The sequence below is a fragment of the Phascolarctos cinereus genome, unplaced genomic scaffold (genome assembly GCF_003287225.1).
Source record: "Phascolarctos cinereus isolate Bilbo 61053 unplaced genomic scaffold, phaCin_HiC Scaffold_4;HRSCAF=312, whole genome shotgun sequence".
NCBI classification, from domain to species: Eukaryota; Metazoa; Chordata; class Mammalia; order Diprotodontia; family Phascolarctidae; genus Phascolarctos; species Phascolarctos cinereus.
In genome coordinates, this window is record NW_027555847.1 from 599814426 (window position 1) to 599836520 (window position 22095).

The following is a 22095-nucleotide window of genomic DNA, read 5'->3' on the forward strand; positions in this document are numbered from 1 at the left end:
GAGACAGAGAACACAAATTTCATGGCTCTAAAGAGTTGTAATGTAGGAGATGATGTCTGAGCCATGTATTTTGATGGAAGCCAGCAATTCAATGTGGCAGAGATGAGGAGGGAATGCATTCCAGATTTAGGATGCTTTTTGAACAAAAGAAGAGAGGTGAGAGATGGAATTTTAAATCTGCAGAAACCTAGAAGACCAATTTATATAGGCAATGAAGAGTTCAAAAAAGGAAGTAATATGAATAAGGCTGGAAATAGAAGTGGAATCCATGTTGAAGAGGACTATCAATACCAGTCTGAGGACTTTTATTTTATTGTAGTGACAGTTGGGAGTCCTTGATGATTTTTACACGAGGGAAAATAAGATGTCATGTCTGTGGTTTAGTAATATCCATTTTCATAGTTTTTGTGGAAGATGAATTAGTGTATATATTTGAGTAAGCACTTTTTTGACATTCCAATCAGATGAAAACAAAAATTCTAGGATTACGATATCTATAGCTTAAGATAGAGAGCTAGCCTTGGAGTCAAGAGGACATTGTTTTAAGTCCTGCCTCTGATACAAATTGGATCTATGACCCTTATCCTTTCTGTGCCTTAGGCAACTCTTTAGGATTATATGTTGTAGATAGGGTGGCCATCAGCACTAGCAGAAGGAATTTCCTACTTGTGAGGGACCTTACATCAATCAAATCACTGCTTTAGTCCAAATTTTTTAAAAAAAGCTTAAAATATGATTATAAAGATTCTGTTGAGTTTAAATCCAGTAGTACAAAATGTTTATGATAGCTTTCAGTGGATGCTGCTTCTAACAACATAGATTTCTCCTCTTTGTGCCCTAGCTGCTATAGAAAGAAAAAAACAGAACCAAACAAATCATCACTAGAAAGACTGGCAATTTTATAATGATGAGCTTTCTTAAGTTCATATACGTGTATTTTTAGGTTCTATAATTCAGTCATTAAGAGAACTACTTTTACTTATATAGATGCTAAATTCTCCTACAGTTTAGTTGGTCTTCCAAAGTTGCTGAAACTGAAATAGATATGTATATGTTTTCATACGTACATATCTATTTCAGTAACTCTATATGTACATGTATACACACACACACACACACACACATATACATGCGCATGCAAACATTGCCCATGGACAACCTAGTGATGAATTTCCCTGAAGTCAACCAATTCAACAAATAATAAACATTTATTAAACACCTACTATAGGCCAGACACTTTGCTAAGTGCCAAGGATTCAAATATGAAAAAGAAAGACAGTCTCTGCCCTCAAGGAGCTTTCAATCTAATGGAGGAAGACAACATGTAAAAGAAAGCTGAAAAACAGTGGTAGGATGGTGGAGAAGTCAAAGAAGTCTAAAATGAGGGTAGTCTGGTGGTAAATCAGTGGACTAGGTTAGTCCTTGAAGAATTAGCCAATCAACACCTACTATGTGTCCAATATGGTGCTAAACTCTGGTGATACAAAGAGAAAAAATGAAAAGTTCATTTCCAAAGCTTTTTTTTATCTTGGAGACATCTTTGGCATAATCTTTAAGAACCCAAAATCACCTCCATGTTTGATAAGTTGTTGGACTACAGCTTTAATGGAGGTACATATATTAACATGTTTAATTATATTTCAAGTATCTGTGACTGTGCTGGTATGAATAATCCCTGATGCAGATTGCAAACTCTCTATGACTTAGTAAATATGTCTATTTTCTAAAGTTATTTTGGCATGAAATACAAGTTGGTGATGAAATTTTCCAAATCCAGTTAGGCTAATTTTCAGATGACATACAGTCTATCCATCAGCTCAGTTTTATTTATAGCTTTTCTAGCCTGGTAGGACCTAGGAGAGCTTATACACTCCTCTCATAACTTTAAAGAACACAAGGTAGCCTCTGTGCCACATGAGGCAATAGACAAAGAGTTTGGTGAAGGATATACATATATACATGCAAAAATTAATGCCCAGCCCCACACAACTATAGCACCTATCATATGGTAGGACTTAACAAATATGTATATATTAATATTCTTTTAAACCTTAAAATATTATTATAAATATTCTTGTAGGCATATGAGGTTTTAAACATATATTCTATTAATGTATTTTATATCTATCAGGTATTTCTGGGGACCCTTCTTGCTCTATTGAAGCCAATAATGGGACAAAGAAGAAAAATTAACATAAACTTCTCAAAGACAATGTACACAACAATTCTAAATGGTCTCACATCTCTTTACCCTCAAGAGGAATGTGTGTTTCATTATCTCTTCTCTAGTACTTTCAATTTATAACAGTTTGGGGAACTATTTATTATGTTGTTGCTGCCATTAAATCAATATATGTATGCACACATCATACACACATATGAACACAATACACATATATGATTTTGCTTACTTCACTCTGCAGCAATTAAACAGATTTTACCATGTTTCTCTGGATCCCTCAGATTCATCATTTCCTACTGCATAATAATATTCCATTATATCCCTATATCATATCTTGTAACAGTTTCCCAAATGATGGCTACCCATTTTGTTTCAAGAATTTTTTTTATCACAAAGCATTTCACTAAGAATATTTTGCTATATATTATAATTTTATTTCTGCATTAGATGACATTGGAGCCCATGTTCAATAGTCACACAACAACAACACTGAATCAAAGATTAAAAACAGTTTAATTATTTTCCTTTATAATTAATTCATTTATTATGCAGAAATAATTCCAAATTGATATCCAAAATGAGTTGGTCAGTTTTCAGATCCACCAACAGTGCATTAGTGTTTCTGTCTTCAAATTGATATATTGCTTTCCTTTTTAATTATTTTTTTTATCTTTGACAATATGGATAGTGTGTGGTAAAATCTCAGTTGTCTTAATCTGCATTTCTCTAACTGCTTCTGTTTTTGGCTTATATTTTCATTTTCATTTGAATTTATTTTAAAAATTGCTCATAGCTTTTGACCAATCATGGAATTTCTTTTGGTGTTGCATAATTGACTCAACCCTCTATATAATCTTTAATATCAGACTTATTTCTTTATATTTCATCCTAATATTTTCCCTGATTTATAGTATTTTCTTATTTTCTCTTCATTGATTTTATTCATGCACGAGGTTTGAAATTTTAAGAAATTGAATTGTCTATTTCTTTTATGATCTCTTCAGTCCTGTGTTTGGTTAAGAATTCACTGTCTTGTCAGTTGTAAAAGATGCCTCTTGTCATTATTTTCTAAATTTTATGACTTTTTATATTCAGGGCATACAACCATTAATTTTTGTAAAGTTTTATTGGTGCATTATTTTTACATTGCAAACATTTCCAGATCACCCCACTCCAAAAGAACTGTCTTGTAACAAAATAAAGTGATTGTGCTAAACTAATAATTCAGTGAACTCACACGAAAGTGCATGCAACATTCCACATCTGTAGTTCTCCTACCTCTGTTTTGAAAGTATTTTTTGATAGTTTATTTAGTTTTCAGCATTCACTTCCATATGATTTTGAGTTTTAAATTTTCTCCCTCTCCCACTTCTCCCCCACCCAAGATGGTGTGCAATCTGATATAGGCTCTACTTATACATTTATGTTAATCATATTTTCCCATTAGTCATGATGTAAAGAACAATTAGAATTAATGGGTAGAACCATGAGAATGAAGCAATAAAACAAAACAACAAAGGAAAGTAAGAGTGAATAGTATGCTTCCATCTGCATTCAGACTCCATAGTTCTTTGTCAGGATGTGGATAGCAATTTCCATCATGAGTCTTTTGGAGTTGTCTTAGATTCTTGCATAGCTGTGAAGATCCAAGTCTATCAAAGTCAGTCATCATACAATGTGGCTGTTACTGTGTACAATTGAAAGTATTAAAAAAAAACCCCAGAAATATATTTTTCTCCCTTTGATACTCACCCCCATTTTGTGGAATAGTTGGGAGAAAAGAAAAACAAATTCCTAATAACAAATGTATAGTCAAACAAAACAAATTCCTTTATTGGCTCTGTAAAACATACATACATGGCATACATACATACATACATACATGCATGCATGCATACATATATATGCATTACTCATTCTGTACCCTAGATCCATCACCTTCTGTTAGAAAGTATAAAGTATGTTTCGTGATTATTTTCTGAAACAGTGGATGCTTATCATATTGATCATGGTTCTTATGAGTTTCAAAGTTGTCTTTACAGGGTTGTTATCCTATAAATTGTTTTTCTGTTTCTGTTTATTTCATTCTTCATCAGTCTATACAAATCTTCACAATTGTTCATTTGTATAATATTGCTGTTATGGAATATTTTTTCTTCTGATTCTACCTATTTCACTCCACTTTGCTTATTATGATTCTTTCTATGTCACTTCGAAATCAGCTATTCCTTCATTTCTTACAGCATCATAATATTTCATCATATATCATATACTTCAATTTATTCAGTCATTCCTCAGTTATTGGACATCCTTTTAGTTTCTGGTGGTTTTTTAAAAAAAACTTTGCAACCACAAAAAGAGATGATATATATATATTTACATACAGGCATTATTCTGCCTTTTTCTCTGATCTCATTTTTCCCCTTTTATACTAAATATGTCTAGAAGTGATATAGCTGGGTTAAAGGATATGTTGTTATTGGTCATTTTCAGTCATTTTCAACTCTTCATGACCCTATTTGGAGTTTTCTTGGCAAAAATACTGGTGTGGCTTTGCCATTTCCTTCTCCAGCTCATTTTACAGAGGAGGAAACAGAGGTAAACAGGGTTAAGTGACTTGCCCAATGTCACACAGCTAGTGTCTGAGGGCAAATTTAAACTCAGAGAGGTGAGTCTTCCTGACTCCAGGCCCAGAACTCTATCCACTTAGTCACCTGGCCGCCCTGTAGGACGTGTATTGTTTAGCAACTTTGAGTATAATTCCAAATTACAGTTCACTTTGGTTTAATTTATTCTCAGGTCCACCAAATAGTACATCTGTGTGTCTGTTTTTCCATTGTCCTTCAAACATTTATTATTTTACTTGGATGAACCCATCCAGCTGGGTATCTATTTTTATATTATTTTGGTAAGTGGAATAAAATAATTAGGTTAAAAAATTCTTGTAAAACTTCTTTCCAATTTTCCCAGTAGTTCTTGTCAAAAAGGGGCTCCTTCCCCCAGGAATTTATGTTCTTGGGTTTATCAAACATCACAGTGCTGGTTTTGATTGTTTCTGGTTTTTCCTTATCTAGTCTGCTACACTGTTCTGCTTGTCTGATTTTCAACTATTACAAAATAGTTCTGATGGCTACTGCTTTATAATATAATTGGGGTCTGATAATGCTTTGTCTGGCTGTCTTCCTTATTCTCATTATTTCTTTGAGATTCAGTCAAGAAACATTTAGTAAACCCTTAGTATGTGCCAGGTTCTGGGTTAAGCATTGAGGAAAAAAAGAAAAATAAAAAAACTGGCCTCTAGGAGTTTTTATTCTAATGACAGAAACAACATGTTTATCAAAACGTGTAAATATATGACATATATAAAATAGATGAATGAAGGAAAAGCATTAATTAAATACTTATCATGTGCTAATTACTGTCCTTTGTGTGTGTGACCCTGCGCAAGTCATTTAACCCTGTTTACCTCAGTTTCCTCATCTGTAAAATGAGCAGGAGAAGGAAATGGCCAACCATTCCAGTATCTTTGCCAAAAAAATCTCAAAAGGGGGTCATGAAGAGTCAGACATGACTGAAAAAATTACTGTCTGAAGAGCTGGGTATGCAAGTACAAAAGCAAGATAACCCATGCCCTGAAGGAACTTACATTCTAATGGGGGTTGATGATACATTTAAAGAGAGTGGAGGCCAAAAAGAGTTAAGGCCTATGAAGTTACAAAGGTAGTGAATGGAATAATCCAGCCATCCATCAACCAGCCCTTTCAAGGCCACCGTAGTGAGGATTTATGGCCATTGAGTACTGTGTCACAATGAGAAATAAGTGGAAGATGGGAAGATATCTATGGCAATAGGGTTAAAGATGAAATGGTTAACATGGAGATGAAATGCTAGTCAAAAGACTGCAGAGCCAAGAGGCTTAGTTCCAACCAGGCATGTTCTCTGGTGGTCCAGTTTGGAGGGTAGAACAATAACAACAGCAAGGGACTCAGGATGGAAAATGGAAAACAACCCTAGAGGGCTGGTTACTAGAACTTGGGGACAGTGGGAAAGGCCTTATGCAGAAGAAGGCATTTGGACTGAATCTTCAAGGAAGCCAGAGATTCATAGATGGAAACCTATGGAGGGAGATACTTCCAAGCATGAGAGGACTGTAGTTCAAAGACACAAAAGGTCAGGAGATGAAGCTCTGTGTGAACAGCAAGTAGGTCGATAGGGTTCTCTACATAGAGTGTGTGGGTAAGAGTAATATGAAAATACTAGAAAGCTGGGAAGGTTCTAAGTTATAAAGAACACACCTGCCTGATAACTGTATGTATGTCTACCCTTATGGATGATTTCTCTTTGACAAGAAATATTTCTCAAATTTGAAAATACTTCGAGAATAAACAATTCAATCAAATATGTTAGGATTTTTTTGCCCATTTCTAAAAGGCAGAAAAATCTTGTTTTACGAGTAATTGAAGTGTTGGAGATAAACTATATGCTAGAAACAACTGATCTATCTCTCTTTGACATTTAGTAATTAAGATTTAAATATGGTAATAAGAAGTATTGTTTTTATGTAAATGTCAATTATTATTTTTCCTAAATCTGGGGTTTAAATGTCCCTTGCTTTTATATCACTGATTTTTAGCAAAATAATGAACAGAACAGAGTGATCAGGGCTTTGCTCCAGGGTACCACCCCCACAACAACATTCCTTTGAGTGGTGGTCCTCTTATAGACTATATTTACCTGGTTCTCTGCCACGAAACCTTCACTCCAACCTCCTCCCAGGGGCTGGGTATTGACAATGCTATAAGAGTGCTGATTGGACTCTCTAGGGAATAGACTTTACCCTCACCTGGCAGAAGTGCACCCGGAGCAGACTGTGCTCTGCTACCCTCCCACACCCAGATGAATTTACCCCAGACAGAGGAACTGCTGATTCCGTTAGTGTGTTCATGTTCTACAATCCTGAGCTATTGCTAAATTGCTATCATTTACCAAGGTTAGGAGCCAGGAGGTAGGGGAAAACTTGAGGATTACCATGTGAACAAGTCTTCCACTTTGTGCCAGAAGATGGGCATAAAAATAAAACAAAGCAAACTGAATAGCAGGTTTGTGGATTTGCATTTAAGCAATGTTGGTGTCATTTGTTGAATTACTACTTTAAGATGTTTTCACTGCCCAAATATACTACTTATGTGAATGAATTTTCTCTGTGGACTTTTTTTATTTTAGCAAATTCAGTCTTAATAGTTAATGGATATCAAAGCAGCTGAGGAATGTTTTAAATACTATCAATTCAGTGATATTTCATTGGCTATTGTATTAAGGATAGGGACTATGGTATTACTACCACTTAAACATGAGCAGAAAAGTCCCAAATTTAACTAGGTTGTGCTGCTAAAACAGTAGCAGCAGCAGCAGCAACTCAGAATGAAATGTTTTCATCAAAGTATGGCTATTGGCTGAAGAGAGATGTTATAACTAACATCTGCACTACCAGTCATATCCTCATGCTAGCTTTTGGCAATGGGCATTTAAGAGTAAACTTAGTGAGTGCCCATGCCCACCATTTTAGTATAGTGGCTGCAGCACCAAGCATGTAGAATAGAAATATCACTTAACAAGAAAACATAATGAATGTTTTGTGAAAGTTACATTTTGAAATTAGAAAACTGCCAGATAAAGTGGTTGTGTCACTGTTGACATAAATTAGACAACTGGAGCGAGAGACTTTAAAGCCACAGTTTGGGACGTTTTCTGTTTCTGTTTCTGTCAGTTCTGAGGGATTGTAAATCAAGCTGAGAAATTCCCTTTTTATCATTCTTTCATCAGTTAGTTGTGGTTGATAGTGGGAAATGATGAGAAGGTAAAGGATTGCTATGGTTTGATTAAAACAGAGTGGCAGGGGAGGTGTGAGGTTAGAGGGTCAGCTTTTGCCCAAATCATTCTGGTTTCATTTCTATTATTTCCATTGCTGGGCATATCCTAAAAAAAGGGGACTATTTAAAATATATATATTATAAAAATTATTTAGTTGAATGAATACATCTCTGTGTATGATGAGTATAGATACTTATTCTTATCTACATAAAGAAATAGTACACTATGGAAACAATAGAGGGATTTCTAAAACATCTACCAATTTTCTATCCAATTTCTTTGAATAGCTATGAGGGACTGTCATTTGCCAAAGTTTCCCTATCCCTTATTGTGAAGTAAATAAACTCACATTGAGTGCCCCATTAAAGTAACCTTGACAGTCAAGTATATTAAGGGTTTTAACCCTAGTATGTTTTCCTACTTCTTCTTCCATTCCCTAGACCTGGAACAAAGCCATTTGAGGAAGGGTTATTCCCTCTGATTCTCAAAAGCTCGCTAAATAGAAATGCTTTCAGAGTATAATATGTTTGAAAAGATGTGAGAAAGAAATTGGGCTCCATAAGCTAAATTTGAATATAATTATAAGGAAAAAGGTTTAGTTTTTTTTTTCCTTTCTTTCCTCAGGATGACAAGATCAGTTGTTTTTCAGACAAGCATAATTAATTCTCATTATGTGGGTCCTCAGAACATTGTGCATGTAAAACAAACACAAAGACAGAGGTGGCTGTTGTCAAGGCACAAGTGAAAGTACTCTAAACATGGCTTGTTTTCTTTGTCTGCAGGAGAGTTGGAGGTGGTCCAGAAGGATGGGGAGCGCAAGATTCAGAGTCGGCAGCAACTTCCGGTTGGAACAACATGGGGGCCTTTTGCTGGGAAGATGGATCTGAATAATAACACCTTGGTATGTGAATGCTGAGAGACAGTTGAATCTGAATACTTTTGTTGTCCCTCAGGAATTATCTTTGGTTGCCTCCCAATGAAATCACTTAAAACCAGTTTGTTGTTGCTTTTCATGGACAGAGCTGCTTGGATTTTTTCCAAGTGGCTCGTCTCTGACAGTAATCTACGCAGAGTTTAGAAGGGAACAGGTTAATCATGCTAAATGGCTGTTTAGTGAGGTAATTTATAAGGTTCTTGCTTTATCTCCTTAGCCAGGCTAATACTGTTCACATTTAATAACATATACAATTGCCTTTATTTTTAAGATGACACAAATTAATTGTCATACAATTCAGGTTTACACGCAGAATGAGAAATAAGTAAACAACTTTGTTCTACTCTGGTAATATTGTTTGAACCTGTAAAACCAGGGCCAATTAGAATTCTAATTTTTGTCCCTAACTTGTTCTCTTGTATAAGAGTTAGGATCAAAATAGCTCACACCACAGATATTGCTTCCTTCTCCTTCAGTAGGGAATGTCTGTTAACTTGCTTATTTTAATATTTTCATAATTGCATTTCAAAATAATTGCCCACCTTTTCATCATACGCATTTTATTTTTTGCATGTAAACAGATTATTATGGGAAGAAGTCCATAAGCTCTACCATACTGACAGTGAAACTCATCATACACACACACACACACACACACACACACACACACACACACACACGCACACAGAAGTTAAGAATCCCTGTCCTAAAGATTTAGGAAAAAAGAGTTATTATTGATTTTACTCCTGAATTAAGTTGTTGTACTTCAGTACTTCAAGAAAGTGATTTTGTTGGTAGACTGTAAACCTCTCTCCCTTCCCCCCAACATGATTTAGCAGATTTTTTAAAAGATTTGATGTGGCCAGACGCAGAGACACACATCACATCACATCACACCACACTGTGGATCAGCTTAGACAAGCAGTTCCTACAACAGCAGTCTGTTATTGGGCTTAAAGTCCTTCCACATTGGTAGGACCTGACAGAGGTCATGGGCCACTGGAATAGCCTTTTGTAATATAGGATCACCTCTACTTTGTGACAGGACATCAGAGTTGGCCTTCAGAAGAGATTCATACTTATATTTTCTTCTTTAAAAAAAATAATGTTTTGTGTCACCACCATGTTTCAGGCACCATCTGACAAGAATGATAGCATGGGAAATTAAGGAGGAGTAAGGATATACACAGGCAAAAATGCAAACCAACAGCAACAGCAATCACAGCAGTATCAGCAAGATTGTGTGATGTATGTTTATTACAAGGTGGAAAGAAGTAACTGTAGGAAATTCAGGGTTGAAATAAGTAAAAATACTTAAATATTTAAGATAATTGAACTAAAACATAAACATCAAGAGTAAACCAAATGAACAAATAATTAATAAATTAATAAAATCCACTAAAACTTCTCCCTTAAAAAACACACACTTAAGCTCTAAAGGTATTGGGGGGCTATTAAGTCAAAGGAGACTCTTTCCCCTATGGATAGAGATTGAGTAGTGCTATCCTTATTCCGATGAACACCTCTTTACAAATATACAAGGATATACAGGTCCCATAGTTGTTTCAACCATAACTCTTGATCTAGTCATAGGCAAGTACAGCCTTTCTTAGCCTATCACAACGGATATGTCTGGAACTCTGATGCTCCTATAGCTTTGTAGGTAACCTGTAGCTGATTGCTTCAAGCAAAAATGTTTTCCAAATCGTGCCCATCATCAAGACTGTAAATTCTGCATGAGATCTGCAGGGCAGAGTGGTGCTAAGTGACTATCTGAAACAATCTTAGCTTTGAATTTCTATTCAATGAGGATCAGAGGATCATAGGGTTAGAGTAGGAAGGAATCTTAGAGGCCATGTAGGCCAGAAGTTTCATTTTACAGATGAAGAAACTAAGGCATAAAGAATTTAAGCAACTTGCCCAAGGTCAGACAGTTAGTGAATACCTAGATTTGAGTCCAAGTTTTCCTGACTTGAAGTCTAGTGTCTTATCCACTAATCCAAGCTACCTCAAGAATTTCAGAATTTCAAGAACGCTTAGGAATTAATCTAGATGCAAAGTTCTAAACCTGAGTTCTGTGAATAAATACACCCATGAGCACATACAGACAGGTATGTGTGTGCGCACATACACACACATGCATATGGATAAGTATACTTCAAAATGTTTCTTTTCCTTTGGAATCTTATATATTTTATCCTATTTAAAATATTGTTTTGAGAAGAGATTCATAGATTTCACTATACTGCCAAAAGGGTCCATGATGCAAATACTACTAATAATAATAACAGTAATCCCCAAACCAGATAGTTTTATAAACCAAATTGATCAGTTGAAGAATCATCACTTCATTTTTATGGTCCCCAAGCAAAAATTTTATAATAGGAAATCCTTCAAGTAGGATGACTCCAGAGTTATCATTTGGGCAGTACTTGGCTCTCTTTGTGTACACCCAAAGGAAAGCATTTTGACTTTTATTATTCTAGCTAATGAAGACCTCCTGTATTCCTTGTAAGGAAGAAGAGATTGTGCAAACTTCAAAGTTTAAGTCAAATTATAAGTCTAAATCTAGTTTGTGTGTGTGTTTTCCTCTAGTAGGATACTAGCACAATCTATATTATATTGAATCAATCATTCTTCATAGCTGTTACTGTCTACTGAAGTAGTATCTACTATTAAATACCTTTCATCTGTATATTATTGACATAAGAGATTATGGACCTTTTCCATTATAGTATATCAAATTGATGATACTCTATATTTAAAATGCAATTTTCTGATTAATTTATATATTTTTATGCTGTAAGTAGATGTATTGAAATTTTCATGACATATTGCAGTTGCCACAATGAAGTCCTTTGCTAGCAGTAGCCATTTTTATCTCTATTAGTTTATCTATTTTTATTTAGTTTTTAAATCTTAAGGATACCATTGATACTATGTAAGTTGGAAAAATGCCCACTTAGGAATAATTTTATACATATTTTAATAAGTTTTAGTCTGAAAAAGATACTTATGTTATGTACTTTGCAAATCCCAATATGCCAGATTAAAGAGAAGTTATTACTATTGCTTTGAAATTTCAAGGATCCATGATTAGAAATCCCAATAACTTTAAAAAACTTGTGGCCTTGTAGACAATAAACATAGCTAATGAACTTTTTATTACAAAAGTTATTACAAAATTTTGATTTTCAGAATTCAGACATGCATTTCATTGCTAGATCCATATTTGAGCCCTTCCCATCAGCGTAGAGATGGCCAGAGCTTGTGTTTGCCTCTTATGCGCATTAGGATACCAGCATCACTTTCATACTGTGATGAGGAATGTGAGTAGTAGTACTTTGCCATACTTATTTAAAGTGTATACACATATAAATGGGAATGCTGGAAAAATTGCAAGATTTGGTGGAATGAAATTGTTTCTGGACTATAACTTTTTGAAGTTAAAATGTTGAGTCTGAAGAAATTGGAGAAAAATCAGAATGACTTTTCTTGGTTTTATTTAAATTGTCATATGGAATCTTCCCAATTCTTAGCTGTTCAATGAAGAAAAGTTCTCTGTTTTCCAAATGATTACTTCAAAATTCCTTTATATTGTTTTCAGGATTTGTTTTTTACTTTAAATTTTGACACATACCCATTTTCTTCTTTTTTCTTTATTTTTCATTTCAATTAAGGAAAAAAAATAATTATGCTGTGTTCCTCTTACTAAACTATTCTCCCAATTGACCAAATTCAGAAATAAAATAAAACAAAAAAAAAATTGCAGTAAAAAGTAAAGCATCAATACATAGCTGCATAGCCAGAAAGACAAATTCCCATGTTATCCATATCTGAAAATGTGTGTCTCCTGCATTTTAGCTTCATCACCTCATCTCTGATGAGAGACGGGTAACAAGTTTCATCCTCATTCTCTTTGACTCTTTTTTGGGCACATACCCTTTTTTTCAACTGCCCTAGAATTTTCTTTCATCAAATCTAAAATTTCCTTTTTCAAGAATTCCTAAAACAATCTAGAAAACAGTTCAGCATATCACATCCCTGTTCATTTGAGTTTCTGAAAATCTTGACATTGGCATGAAATTTAGTTTTTGAAGGAAAAATTTCATTTGTCTGTAATATTTTTTGGGGGAATTTTATTACAGTATTTTTTTGTAATTAAACAGAGACAGCCTGAGGTATTGGAAAGTCAATTGGTCAATATAATATATATTTTTTAACCCTGTGAGGTATTTACATATTTTATTATTCTAAAGGTTAAGTATTTAATCCACACTCGTTTCTATGTAATATGTAAGTAAATGTTAATTTTATCTCTGTTTAAAAATTAAATGTTTTATTAAAATTCTTACTTTCAATTTTCTGTTGAAAATGATATTTCCTTCTTGATTTTTGTTATAATTTCATATTATTTAAATTGATCAGTAACAAGTATGGTACCATTATTTAAAAAGAAGGATAATTATTAAAATTTTATTTGGTATTTCAATTTTTTTTCAAAAAAGAGTAGGAGAACAGTTACTGAAATACATAGTTCAGTGATGCATACATAGGTCTCAGGCAAAATTCTAGAACCTTTTATTCACAGGATGCACTTATTAATCACTTACTAACTATATGTAAGTCACTTTGTATGCTGAGTATACAAAGCCAAAATAAAAAAACAAAAATCCCAACCAGGAAGCAGTTTCTATTCTACTCAATGGAAATATTTGCACAGTTAAGTAAATACTGAAAATGGAGGGTTAAAGGACATAAAGAAAAAGTCTTTCATCTCATTTTTTAAGACAAGATAAAGAAATGTGGACTAGATAGTACAGTTAGAATGAGGTAGATTTCAGTCTGGTAGAATAGCTAGATCTAGAGTAGTCATGCATTTTTATGGTGGAGATGAGATGAGATGAGATAAGATGAGATGAGATGAGAGAGAGAGAGAGAGAGAGAGAGAGAGAGAGAAGAGGGGAGGAGAGGGGAGGAGAGAAGAAAAGAGGAGAGAGAGAGAACATCATTTTCAGATTGAGAGATGACACAAAGCTAGGAGGGATGGCTAACACAATGGATGGTAGCATCAAGATTCAAAAAGATCTTGACAAACAAGAATGACACTCTCAAATTGTGGTCTGAAGACTCTGGGAGGTGCCTAACAGATTTTCAGGGAATTTGCAAGTTCAAAACTATTTTCATAATAATACTAAAATATTATGTCCCTATTAAAGACTCCTTTTTCCAACTATATGTCTGTGTGGGGCCAGGTTTTCTTGATGTCCTTCAACAAAAATAAGATATTACAACAGATCGAATGAAGAAGCAGATAAGAGAATCCGGCTACCTTATATTACTCCAGACCTTAAAGAGATTTGAAAAATATAGAAAAAAATCCCCATTAATCAGGAATTTTTTGCTTCAGAAAATATGCTTTATACATAAAATAATAATAGGCTATTTATATTAATATGTAGTGGGTGTATTGTTTTAAAATTATTTTAAAAAACTTTTTTAAAATATTTAATTAAAATTTTATTAATTTTTAAAAAAATTATCAGCTTAAATTTGAATACAGTAAATATCAATAAATATAGTCCACATAAACAAAAATTCTACTGAATTAACACTAATTTTAAAGATTTGAAGGGGTCTTGAGACCAAAATGTTTAAGGACTACTGGGCTAGTGTATTGAATTAATTAAATAAGCTGAAATTTAATATTAATAAATGGTAAAGTCTAATGCTGAGGTACCAAAAATATACTTAAGTTAAAAAAGATGGAGATGATAAGGCTATATTATCATTTATATGGAACTTTCTGGGGACTTTAATGGAATTTAAGCGCAAAATAGATGACAGCATAATGAAGCAGCCAAAATAGATAATTAAATTAGTTATCTGAGGTCCTTTCTAATTCTGAGATTTTGTAATTCTGACATCACAATAATAACAGCTTGCGTTTATACAGCACTTTAATGTTTACAAAGTGCTTTACATGTTACTTTAGCTGATCTTCACCACACCTTCACGATGAGGTTGAGATGTTGTTATTCCCATTTCACAGATGAGGAAGTGGAGCCTGATGCAGTTTGCCCAGTTTCACACATGTCTATTCTGATTTATTCTGATTCTAAGGACAGCCACCTAGCTGCCCCATAACATACATTAGTTGCAGCTCTTGCTGTGATACCCCTCTATACACCACCACAACAAAAAATCATCATTTAATGGCTAGATTTCTGGTTATAATATTTTCCAAACATAAGAATCCTGGCTGGTTTTCAGACAAATATGCTTGACCCATAATTATTTTCCCACATGAAATATTTCTATTCCGTAATCATAATAGCTAGCATCTATGTAAGCTTTTAAGGTTTACAAAACACTTTGTAAATATTATCTCATCCTCTTCTAACAACAACCTTGAGAGGGGAGTGCTATCATTATTCCTATTTTACCAATCATGAAATTTGAGCAAGACTGAGGTTAAACAACTTGGCCAGGGTCACACAACTAGTAATCATCTGAGGCAGGATTTGAGCTCTGATCTTCTAAACTCCAGGGCATCTAAAAGGCAAAATGGATAGAGTCCAAAGGATGGAATCAGGAAGACTCATATCCTCAAGTTTGGCCTCAGACACTTACTAGCTCTGTGACCCTGGGCAAGTCACTTAATCCTGTTTGCCTTGGTTTACTCATCTGTAAAGTGAGCTGGAGAAGGAAATAGTAAATCCCTCCAGTATCTTTGCCAAGAAAGCCCCAAATGGGTTCACAAAGATTCAACAACAAAAACTTCCCAACTCTAAGTTGGAGCAGTCTATACACTGGGTCAAATACTTCTTTGCTATACCTCATTCTCTGCTGTCATAGCTATCAAGACCCAAGGACCACCTCCAAATGACATTGAAGTATCAGAATAAGATGCTAATAGAAGATAATTTATTTTATCTTCAACAAAATATAAATATCTGTCACGATTAGTTAAAGTACATTTAAACAGTTGAAGAACTTTTACTGTTTTATTACAGTTGTCTGACTTGAACTAGGAATGAAGATTTATCATATATCTCAACCCCAGGAGATTTATTTCCCTTATTACAAAAGCATCACCTTCTAACCCCTCCTTACTCAGCCTTGAATCAAATCTGAAATTGCAACACTCTTTTAAATTGTCTTAATGTGAACTGAAGCAATGTTACTCAGTTCACACTCCCAGTTTGGGCTCAAAAGATTCAGCAGAAGGGCCAGTGGCTCAGTGAATAGAGCACCAGCTCTGGAGTCAGGAGGACATGAATTCCAATCCGGCCTCAGACACTTATTAGCTGGCTGTGTGACCCTGGGCAAGTCACTTAACCCCCATTGCCTCCCAAAACAAATGAACAAAAAAAAAAAAGATTCAGCAGACTAATTAATTCAACACAGTAATTGAGTCACCATGCCAGAGGTCAAATCTTCTACAGGTCTCTCATGTTCCCATCTTGAGGTGCATTAGCAATACTCAACCTCCTTCAGTTCCAACCTTTTTTGTTTGTTTGTTTTGCCCCAGACCAGTCAAAGAGAATATAGACAATTCCAGAATTATTCTTGGTTCTATCTTCTGCTCAACTTGAGCACTGATAATGGTACCTTGGTTAAAAACACAGCAGTATTGGCTTTTCACATTTTGACCTGGTGCAGACTGAAATGATGAGTTGGACAGGAAGTTAATCTTGGAAAAACTGGCCCATAGTTGCTGGGTTTTTTATTGTTGTTGTTGTTGTTCAGCCATTTTCAGTTGTGTCCAACTCTTCGTGACCTCATTTGGGATTTTCTTGGCCAAGATACTGGATTGGTTTGCCATTTCCTTCTCCAGCTCATTTTACAGATGAGGAAACTGAGGGAAACAAACCTCCCCAGCCTCATGCAGCTAGTCAGTGTCTAAGGCCAGATTTGAACCTAGGACGATGAGTCTTCCTGACTCCAGGCCCAGCACTCTATCCATCATGCCACTTGGCTTCTCCTTTATTAGTATAAATCTTGATCTAATAGTTTGCTGTACCTCCAAGTTCAGAGTCATCACTAAGAACATAGCAAATCAGGTTGTTCATCATGTAAGCTATTGTTATTATTTTTATTATTATTATCTTCATTATTGTGGCTATTATTATTAATATTATTATCATGGACCTCACAGTTTGGAGAGGTAGCTTGAAGATAAAGTAGTCTCTTGGAACTGCACAAAGATTCAGGGAGATCATGGGGGAAAGAAAATAGCACAGATGCTGTCGGGATAAAATACAGAAAAACAAGAGGCCTCAAAGATTTCCAGTCATCCATGCCAGTAGGATTGAGGCTGGTGGCCTGTTTTTCTTTCACACACCTGTCAGTCTGCATGAGGCCTGTATCTAGCATCACCTATTCTTTACACTTGACTTTTGGTGTTTGTTAAAATATTTCTGGCATATGCCCTGTCAATAGACATGGTACTTTATTGACTTATGAAGTATAAAATTTTTTAAAAAGATTAAACTTTAGCAACGAAGACTAGGGAAAAGTTGAAAACTCTTCTAAAACAGTATTAAGTTTATATTTTTGAAGTTTTTTGGTATTCACATTGTATATGCGATATTTGTGTCATGAAATTCTTGTCTGAGAACTCATGGAATGCAGAGACAGTGCTGTATGCCCAGGGCCTTTTTAATTTTTTTTTTACTAATTTATTTTGATTTATTAACAATTATTTCCATAAGCATTTGAGTTTAAAATTTTTCTCTACCTCCCTACCCCTCCTTCCCCAAGATAGTGCACAATCTGATATAGGCTTTACATATACATTCCTATTAAACATATTTTCACATTAGTCATGTTGTAAGGAAGAATTAAAACCAATAGGAGGAACCACAAGGAAGAGGAAACAAAACAAAACAGAAGAAAAAAATGGCAAATAGTATGTTTCGATATGCATTCAAACTCCATGGTTCTTTCTGTGGATATGGATAGCATTTTTCATCAATGCATAAGACCTTTTATGCTGCAACTTGCCAGGTGCTCAATAAAAAGCAAACAACAAGAAAAATAATTTGGGAGTTTTGCTACTTGTAATTTGAGCAGCAGACATCTGTTATGATCATCTTTAAATAATAAATTAGTTTAAGTTGATTTGGCCAATTTCTTTAATCTGGTTATGTTTCACTAAGTTGGACATAAATGAGGAATTCCTAGTTATTTAGTGTACAATTATAGATCTTTTCAGTCATTTTTATACGTTATCATAAATGATGTATTTCAAACTATGGTGAAAGAAATACATTGATATCACTTTCCTTACCCATGTTTAAAGACAGCATGGAATTACGGATGGAACACTGAATTTGTATTCTGAAAAACTCGAGTTCAGATCCTGCTTTTAACCAACCATTTGATCCTGAGCAAGTCACTCAAATTCTCTGTGTTTCATCTGTAATATGAGTGTTCGACTTGATGGCTTCTAACATGTCTTCCAGTGCAAAAAATCTCCCAAGATAGTCTTTGTTTTTCCATCTATGACCCTGTTTTTTGTTTCATGAAAACAGTAAATTAGATACTCACTCTACTTTGCTATTGACTCAAATATTCAGTAAGGTGGTTCTAGCTATGTCCGTAAAATGCCAATATAACTAGGTAAAAATTCAATCAGCCAAATGTTTAGGGTCTATAATATCAAACATCTGATTTTTTTCCACTGAAAAAGGATGATTATTTTAATGACAGTCATATAATTCTTTTCATATATTTATATATGTATATCTTCTTTCACTTCAAATAACTCTTGCTTCTTTTGTAAATAGGAAGATTTATGATTTCCACATAGTAGGTACCACTTTCAGCTGCTGATCACAACCCATCCATGTCCTCCAATGCTATGCAATTATTGTCAACATTTCTCCATGAATCCTCAATGGTTTGGGTTGGGGATAGAAGAGGGAGGGGACCAAAAGAGGTTGGAGCCTTCCTTTAGTTCTCTGGATATGGTGTGAGCAGTGGACCAGATGGGCTGGTCATCAGTAATCCGTTGATGACACAGGATTGGCCACCATTTTCAATCATACATCTCTTTGATGCCATTCTTTAAATTAATTTTATTCTCCAATTCATGGTTAGTAATGTGTTCCAACCTACTTATATCCACCACAAATCTTTCTATTGCCCTTTGGCTGACCTTCAATTTTGATTCTTCAGAGACTATTAAACCATGTCTAATACCTATTTAACATTACTCAAAGAATAGTGTTGTTTAAAAAAATCAATAACTCTCTTAAACAACAACAATAATAGCATATATCTTCTTGCTATGTTTTGTATGTTATTTCACTCACTCAAATGTGAGCTTCTTGAGCACCAGGGCAACGTCTTTAAATGTCTAGTGCTTAGCATAGTGCCTTGGCACTTAATAAGTACTTAGTAAATGCTTTTGGACTGACAGGCTGATTGACTGGATTCAATGATGAGTTATATGCAAATGACACCTAAACTGAAGTCTGTAATGTGATCTTTTTATCTGGCTACTGCTAGAGTTCTCAATGTTCACAGGTTTGTTGTTGCTTATTTTTTTCTTTTCTCCCTGTTTGACTGTCACAGGGCACAACTCACTTCCCAAACTCCTTTTATTGTCTTCCTTAGTACCAACCCAGGAGCCATTTATGATTTCCCACTTTACTTGTTCCCAGCATTGAATTTTCTGTTCTCACAGTCACATCTCTTACTAAGGTCCTAAAAACTACATGTTTAGAGTATTCCAACAGTCTATTTGCCAGGTTCTCTATTTCTCCCCATCTGCAGTCTAGAATACACATACCTAAAAGAATCATTTTCTTTAAACATCATTTTGATCATAGCAGGCCTTCTGTTAGCCCTGGAGTAACTCCTATTTGCTTTCCAAAGCAATAAAGCATGTGATATTTAGCCTTAAAGGGATTTTGCCATTTTGCTTTTTCCCACAGCATCATGGTTCATATTCTGTACCGCAGTTAAGTAAACTTATTTTCTGTTCACAAGTCATTTCATCTCTCTTTCTCTCTCTCTCTCTCTTATATACACACAGAGTATATACACATATAGATGTATATATATATATATATATATATAAGTTTAAGTCTCAGTGAAATATATATATATATATATATATATATATATATATATATTTCCCTGACCTTAATCACTTTCCAGTTTTATTTACATTTGAAACTGCTTCCCACCAAATTACATTGCTTCATGTTTATTTTAAGACTGATCTCCAAGTAGATTTTCTAAATTAACCTCTCAGCATACTCACTAGTTTGCCCTACTTGATTAATAAGTGTTTATATGTTTGATTTTGTTCTGTCTCTTTCATTAGCTTGTATATTTTCCAAGAATGGGAGCTGTAAATTGCAGTAGGGCCTAACCAGTACAGTGGGCACTATACTCATGCTGATTAATGAGTACAAAAACTGACCCATGAAGCAATTAGGGAGGAGCTGCTGAGACTTTGTTATAGTAATTATAATTTAGATTTCATCAAAAAGAGTTTTTAGGGCCTTCACTATGATATGGTTGAAGGCCAGGGAGGTATTCTTCTCTACCATGTATTCTGTGAAGTTTCATCCAGCACAGCTCTTTCCAGTGACAAACCATCTGGGAAATTCCATCTGTCTCTGTTTGGAAACTGAGGTGGCAATCGCCCACTGTGAGCAATTTTCTATTAACTTCATGGATAAGATCAGTCAGATTTATACTGAATTGATGGGATCCGTAAGAGCAGAGTTGTTCCAAGAGGAGACAAATGCACTGACTCCTCTAATTGGGCTTAGACCAGTTTCATTCACTGAAGCCCTTAGGTCCTAGCAGTACTGTGACTTATAACCCAGTTAATTGTACCCTTTTCCTCTTGGGGAAAGCTGCTGAATTTCATTATTGATGGAGATTGTAGATGCCTCCCATGGGGAGGGCAAGATCCTGACTTTTCTTGTACATTAGTTCCTATGTCAGGAGCTGCCAGAAGCAGAGTGGACAGAAGAAATGCTTAAAGGACACATTGAAGTGGAACTCCAAATGTTGTAGCACAGCTGTGGAAAATGGCAGACAGACCAACCTGACATGTAATATTCATTCATTCATTCACTCCATTTATTCATTTATTTAAGGGATGATATCATAGGGGCCATTAAGAGAAAAGGTAATGGTAGACTCTAATTAGAGACTATAAGTGAACATTAGAGATCAAGTTTTTAAATGTGTCTAATTGTCACTGGTCACTGATTTTGTCAGTTCTACAGACACTATGGCATTCATTATAAGTAGCATGAAACAGAATATGAAGAACTATCTTAGGCATATGGAAATATACTTTTCCTGATAATTAATTACTACCTATCTCAAAAGCACCCATTGTACCATGCTTTGAAATCAATCTCTCACCTGCCCAACATCACCCCTTCTCACATACTCTAATGATTGCTGAAACTATTATTTCTTCTGTTTTTTGCATGATTTTTAAATCTAGGAACACAGAGGTAAAATTTCGAAGTAGGCCATTTCTTCACTTCCTTTCACTCACTATTATCTCAAAATGAACTGTTTTTGATGTTGCTACTCTTTTTTACGTTTAAGTTCTAATAAAGGTGGTGCAGTGCATAGAGAGCTAGGCCTAGAATCAGGAAGACTCAACTTCCTGAGTTCATATCTGGCCTCAGACACTTACTTATTAGCTGTGTAAGCCTGGTCAAGTCCCTTAACCCTGTTTGCCTCAATTTCTTCACCTGTAAAATGAGCTGGAGAAGGAAATGGTGAACTATTGCAGTATTTTTGCCAAGAAAACCCCAAATGGGATCACAAAGAGTCAGACACAACTAAAATATCTGAACAACAACAACAACTTACTTATGTTAAGAAAAGCCTAGGTGGACATGGAGAGTTTAATTTACTGTTTAGTTTTGATTTCCTTGTCTGATTTAAATGCTTTTCTTCTTATATCAGAGACCTTTCCAGACATACCCTATATCTTGGGCATTATTCTACATCTGGTACAATAAATCACTCAGAGCCTGAGGGTTCAAAGTCTTTTTGCTAAAATCTTACTCTAAAATCTTCAATTAGAAACCATTCTAAAAACAAATGAAAATTG

The 22095-nt window shown here is 34.8% G+C and overlaps 1 protein-coding gene across 2 annotated transcripts in view; it reads left to right on the forward strand.

The window, feature by feature from the left end:
• Positions 1-22095, forward strand: part of ZFPM2 (zinc finger protein, FOG family member 2) — a 567025-nt gene that overhangs the window by 278524 nt on the left and 266406 nt on the right. For both annotated transcript variants that reach the window (XM_020970081.2, XM_020970077.2), the window contains one exon: positions 8836-8954. In XM_020970081.2, the coding sequence (XP_020825740.1) occupies positions 8836-8954 (119 nt within the window). The remainder of the gene's footprint in view (positions 1-8835; positions 8955-22095) is intronic.